At 56.2% G+C, this 5,352-nt stretch overlaps 1 protein-coding gene across 2 annotated transcripts; it reads right to left on the bottom strand.

The window, feature by feature from the left end:
- Window positions 1–662: 662 nt before the first annotated feature.
- Prph (peripherin) lies at window positions 663–3,800 on the bottom strand. Of its 2 annotated transcripts, none has more exons than XM_026407075.2 (9): window positions 3,265–3,800; window positions 2,852–2,912; window positions 2,574–2,669; window positions 2,037–2,204; window positions 1,789–1,914; window positions 1,473–1,693; window positions 1,318–1,367; window positions 951–1,030; window positions 663–728 (listed from the first exon to the last, which is right to left on the bottom strand). In XM_026407075.2, the coding sequence occupies exons 1-9, from the start codon at window positions 3,798–3,800 to the stop codon at window positions 663–665; spliced, it is 1,404 nt and encodes a 467-aa protein (XP_026262860.1). The 2 variants fall into 2 exon arrangements, with proteins under 2 accessions (XP_026262860.1, XP_026262859.1); XM_026407074.2 differs by having other exon boundaries at window positions 663–731.
- Window positions 3,801–5,352: the final 1,552 nt, after the last annotated feature.

Raw genomic sequence — 5,352 nt, forward strand, 5'->3', positions numbered from 1 at the left:
TGATAAAATATAGAAATAGGAGAAAACTCAGTTTTCTGCCAAGACAGTGGGGATCAGAAAATAAATGACAATCTGGGGCTGGAGTTGTGGCTCAGAGGCAGAGCACTCGTCTAGCATGTGCGAGGCCCTGGATTCAATCCTCAGCACCATATAAAAAAATAAATAAAATAAAGGTATTGTGAAAAAAATCTTTAAAAAAGAAAAAAATAAATAAATGACAACCTGACATTCACAAAGCCCTAGCTTTGATCCCCAACACAACAAAAGAAATGACTAGAGATAAAAAGATAAATTACTGAGGCTCTTCCCCTTTCCACAGACACAAATACACTGGAGGTTTCTCTTAATAGCAGTTTTATTTGACTCAACAGTGAAACTCAGACTCAGACCCTACCCATCCCCACCATGGGATCATGACTGGAGCAGACTTGTCCTGGTACTCATCAGCCTCTTACCAAGACACAAAGAAATAAGTATATGTATCAGGTCAGGAAGAGGCTCAGCTAGTACTGGCCAGGTAGGACTTAGCTAGGAGACAGGGGTGGGGGGATTGGTGCCACCCCAGACACATGCAGAAGAGGGGAAACTCATTCAGGGCTAGTTTTAGGGTCCAGGCTTAGAGTAGGCCTAGAGCAGGAGCAGGGACCTTCCAGCCAAGGGGCTCAATAGCTGTGAGTGGAAGATTTGTCAAGCTCACTATGCTGCTCCTTCTGGGACTCTGTCACCACCTGCTGGGGGCAAGGTATACAAGGGGCAGAAGGTTCAGCACCATGCTCCTTAGGTTCCTGGGGTCCCGTGCCTAGTACAACTAGCTGAGGCCAGTTTATCCATCCCCCTTCTCTGTCTCCATCGCTTTCCCAGGAACCACTCATCCTCAATACTCTCAAGATCTATAGCCAGGCTGGGGTTTAGAAGTACCATGGGTACCTGGGACAGGGGATTTGTCTTACCTCCCCATCCCGGGTCTCAATTGTTCGGATTAGAACCATCTTCCGGCTGTGGATGTCCTGGGAAGGCTCCACCTCAGGCACTAGAGAAAGCAGGGAGAGGGATAGAAGGGAAATGACCTGGGGGTTTCTCTTCTTTCAGGCTCTCACTCCCATTCCCAAGGGGGGGGGGTCTCTTCTTTCAGGCTCCCACTCCCATTCCCAAGGGTGGGTAAGGCATGTCAAGAGGAGTAGGGACCAGTATAAATCAGGACTCAGTAGTTTCCTGGAGAGAACTGATCCCTGAGCGGAGCTAGAACAAGAAAAGTCCAATCAGAGTACAAGAAGACCAAGGGAGGTACAGGCTGGAAGTCAGACGCAGAGGACTCACCAGTTGTCTTTAAACTTAAAGAAGCAAAGGAATGGATGGGCACGGAGATCCTGTGGACCAAGCGCACAGTCAGCGTGCTCTGCCCAGGCCATTCCCACCCCTCTACCTGCCAAGAGAATCACTCCCTGCTCCACCCCCAAAGCCCCACCCCTCACCGGCTTTCTTCGCCCTCCAGCAATTTCCGGTAGGTTGCTATCTCGATGTCCAGGGCCATCTTGACGTTCAGAAGCTCCTGGTACTCACGCAAGTGCCGCGCCATCTCTTCCTTTAACTGTCGCAGCTCCTCCTCGAGCCTCGCAGCCCCGGCTTGGTACCCACCTGCCTCCAGGGCGAACTGCTCCTCCAGCTCCCGCAGCTGTCTGAGCAGCGCCTCATTCTGCGGTGGAGAAGGAGAAAGGAGTCAGCCAGGGAATCCTTCATCCTTTGTCCGCCACTCTCCACCTTTGGCCCGGGAGTGCAGCTTTTTCTCACCGTGCCGCGCAGCCCGTCCACTTCGCATGTCAGGCTCTGGATCTGGCGTCGAGACTCGTTCATCTCCTGCTTGGCCTGGCGCAGGGCCTCATGGTTCCGGTTGGCAGCATCGGACAGGTCTGCATACTGCGGGGTGAAAGAGTAACCAGGGTTGGAGTGGGCTGGGACAAGTGACACTCCTCAGCGTCTCCCCTCCTCAGGCTCTTTCCTCCCACTTCCCCATCCTTCCACTCCCGCAGCTCTCCCACCTTGGATTTGTACCACTCCTCTGCTTCCTGCAGATTCTTTGCTGCGATGTTCTCATACTGCGCCCTGATGTCCCTCAGCGCCGCGGTCAGCTCTGGCTTCACCGTGGCCTCTACCTCCACCTGCTGCACCTGCTGACTCTCCATGCTCACCTGCAGGTCTCGCAGCTCCTATTCTCCAGGACAGACAAAGAATGAGCGAGCCTACAGCGCAAATCCGAGCGGGAGTGCGCAGTTCGCACCTAGATAAGAGAGGAAACACTTGAACAAATGGAATGGGGCTCCAGGTAGCGCAGAGCGCACAAGACTGCGCAACCTGCGCCCAGGCTGGTGCCAAACCAGCGGTCAAGTTTGGAGTGTAGTTCCAATGCCTACCAACAGGTGGCGCAGGGGTGGGAATCCAAACCACCTGTAGAGCAAGTGATGAGTGGCAGCGTCTACCCAAGAAAATCTCACTTCTAATCTCCAGGGCGATTCCTCAACCCCACCCACTAATGTCCGCAGCTCCAACAAAGCCACTCCCAAACCTCCCCGGGTCACCTCCTCGTGCAGCTTCTTGAGGAACTCAATTTCATCCATCAGGGACTCAATCTTGCGCTCTAGTTCCAGGCGGGACAGGGTGGCATCGTCCACATCCTTTGTGGGGGTGGGAATGGGGGTTCAAGAGAAGGAGGGACTGTTCAGGACAAGGAAGGGCCGAGCCTTCCCTATCTGCATCTGGAGGAGACTTGGTTGCCTTCCCACGCCAATGGGACCCTGGGCAAGCAAGTCAGCGACAGGAGTAGGGAAGCGGAACTCGACGTGAAGCCGAGGCTCACCTTGCGGAAGAACACGAGGTTGTGCTCCGCTTCCTCTCTTTTCCGCGTCTCTTCCTCCAACCTGATGTGTAGAATGTTTAGAGACTGAGCTTCAGGTAATTGTCCCAGCCCTCGCCCCAAACCGTGTCCCCCAGGATCCCTGTTATTACTGCCCAGGACTTCTAAGGAAGAGGCTGCCTGGTAGAATCTCCAGACTTTCTTTTCAAAGCTCTGAGAGCTGAGAAGAGGTCCCCTTAACACTCAGGGAAGGCATGGATATCCCCATCACCTCCCAGACCATTAGAACACGGGCGAGGATGCTGCCCGCACACACTCGGGTTGGCCCAGAGAACCACGCCCTTGGATTGCTGAAGAAGGGAGAGAGATACTGTCGCCTCGACGGCCGTAGCCCAGCCCCAGCCCTGCCCCCTGACCTCTGTTTGAGCGCCGCCAGATCCTCTGCAAGCCCGTCTCGTTCCACCTGCACCCGGTCGCGCTCACGGCCCAGCATCTCTAGCTCTCGCCGCAGCTCTCGCAGCTCTTGCTGGCACAGCTGGTCGGCGCGCGCTGGCTCCTGGCCCCGGGCCTGGCTCAACTCGCCGCGCAGGGCTGCATTCTGCTGCTCTAGAAAACGCACCTTCTCAATGAAGTTCGCGAAGCGGTCATTGAGCTCCTGTAGCTCTTGCTTCTCGTTGCTGCGAGTGGCCAGGAACTCCTGGTTGAGGGCCTCGGCCATGGAGAAGTCGAGGCGCTCTGAGGGCAGGCGCAGGGCCCCAGCTCGAGGGGCACGAAAGCTGCCCAGGCGCACCGAGGAACTCGGGGATGCCGAGCCCAGCAAGCGGCTGCTTGAGAAGCGCGAGCTGGACGAGTAGGAGAAGGCCCCGGGAGACAGTGAGGGTGGAGGCCCGAAGGTACGGCGGTATGAGGTGGAGCTGATGCTGGCCCGGAGGCCCGACGGATGGTGGCTCATGACTGCTGGTGATCACCGCTCTCAGAGTTAGGACGGGGCGGAAAGGAGCCGCAGACAGCTGCGGGGCAGCTTTATAGCCCTGTGGTCCCCCGGAGGGGGGCACGAGCAGCTCCTCCCACTGGCCTGAGGGCCTGCTATAGCTGGGCTGTGTGGGGAGGGGGACGCCCCACCCTGCGGAACTGGCGGCTGCGGCGCCGCTCCCTCCCCCGCCTGGGTGCGGGGCGCCCAGCCTACTTGATTCCCCCTGTTGCTGGAGCGGGTAGAAGCGGGAATGTGACTATAGACGGGGGTGGGGTGGGGTAGGGGTCAGTGCCTTCCAGCAAACATTCAAAGCTAGAGCCTAGGATGGGAAGTCTTGACTTGAATTGGGGTCCCTGCCCCGAATATTTGATAAAAATTATGGAATAGAAGGACCTGAGGTTAAAGGGCAAGCTTCTGGCACATGAATAATGAGGTTAGGTGGATGGAGAGCTGGCCTGGCCTGGGCCTCCACTTACTCCACTTGCTGGAAACAGGGCCATCCTTTCACCTGCTGCCTGCCGCTGCCTCCTTCACCATACCCAGAAGAAACACGGGACAGGAGAGCAGAAGCAGAGGGGGCTGGGGAAGGGCTGATCTCTCCCTATTCCCCAGGGCCCTGTGAAGGGCTAGTGATTGGCGCCAGCTCTGCAGCTAATGGACTGACCAACTCCCCTCACCCTCCCCCTATCCCTGCAGAGGTTGTCTGCTGCTGATGTTTCCACCTTAAAGACACAGCCCCAAACCTGAACCTAACCCAGGCTGCAACAGGGCCGGTACTTCACAGGGGCCTGAGGAGGGCTGGGCCCAGCTCTTGGAGGACATGTGCCAGCCAAAGCCTGAGAGCTATGTGGGCCTGAGATATGCTGTCTGCCTTTACTGGATTCTCCCTCTCCCCCGCCTCCCTACCAACTGCTGCTCAGTCATGGGCTTTACGGGAACCAGGGCAATTCCTAAGGTACCAAGGGGAGGGGGCTGAGGTGCAGCAGCTACTGCCAAGGCTGAACAGACTGGCCAGAACCGGTTTCCAGTATTGAGGAGTTACAGGTACCCAGGGATGGGCTGAGCTGGTGGGGATGGGGGAGACTGGGGAAAAGAGAAGGTGTCTAACCCCCCTCCCTCCCCACACCATCTAAAAAGGAGAGAAAAGGCCCTGGGCAGATCCATAAACAGATACATATGCATAGCCCCTATACATGTGTACACACATTATACACACAAATATGCAACCATACATTCCTTTACACACACACACACACATACACACACACACACACACACACACACACACACACACACACTAAGTTGGAGGGAAGGCTAATGTCTGGCCTTTGCATGTCACACAGCTTCCAGAATGCAGGCACAGGCTGCCTAGGAGTGGCCAGAGGCAGCTCCGATGGAATGGTCTGCTCTGCGGGATTCAGGGTGCTGAGGCCTGTGGGCTTGCCAGGAGCCAAGGGATTGCTGCTGCAGGGGATTCCCAGGCTCTCCAGAAAGACAGGTCCACCTCAGATTGGCCCTGAGGATGAGAGTT

Source organism: Urocitellus parryii, chromosome 5, assembly GCF_045843805.1.
Source record: "Urocitellus parryii isolate mUroPar1 chromosome 5, mUroPar1.hap1, whole genome shotgun sequence".
Classification (NCBI taxonomy): Eukaryota; Metazoa; Chordata; class Mammalia; order Rodentia; family Sciuridae; genus Urocitellus; species Urocitellus parryii.

Excerpts from the sequence above, each read along its gene's own strand:
- Prph (XM_026407074.2), bottom strand. The coding sequence starts at position 3,800 with ATGAGCCACCATCCGTCGGGCCTCCGGGCCAGCATCAGCTCCACCTCA. Across the intron at positions 1,915-2,036 it reads AGGAGTGGTACAAATCCAAG|TATGCAGACCTGTCCGATGC; the intron begins GTGGGAGAGCTG and ends TTCACCCCGCAG. Across the intron at positions 1,694-1,788 it reads TGGACGGGCTGCGCGGCACG|AATGAGGCGCTGCTCAGACA; the intron begins GTGAGAAAAAGC and ends TCTCCACCGCAG.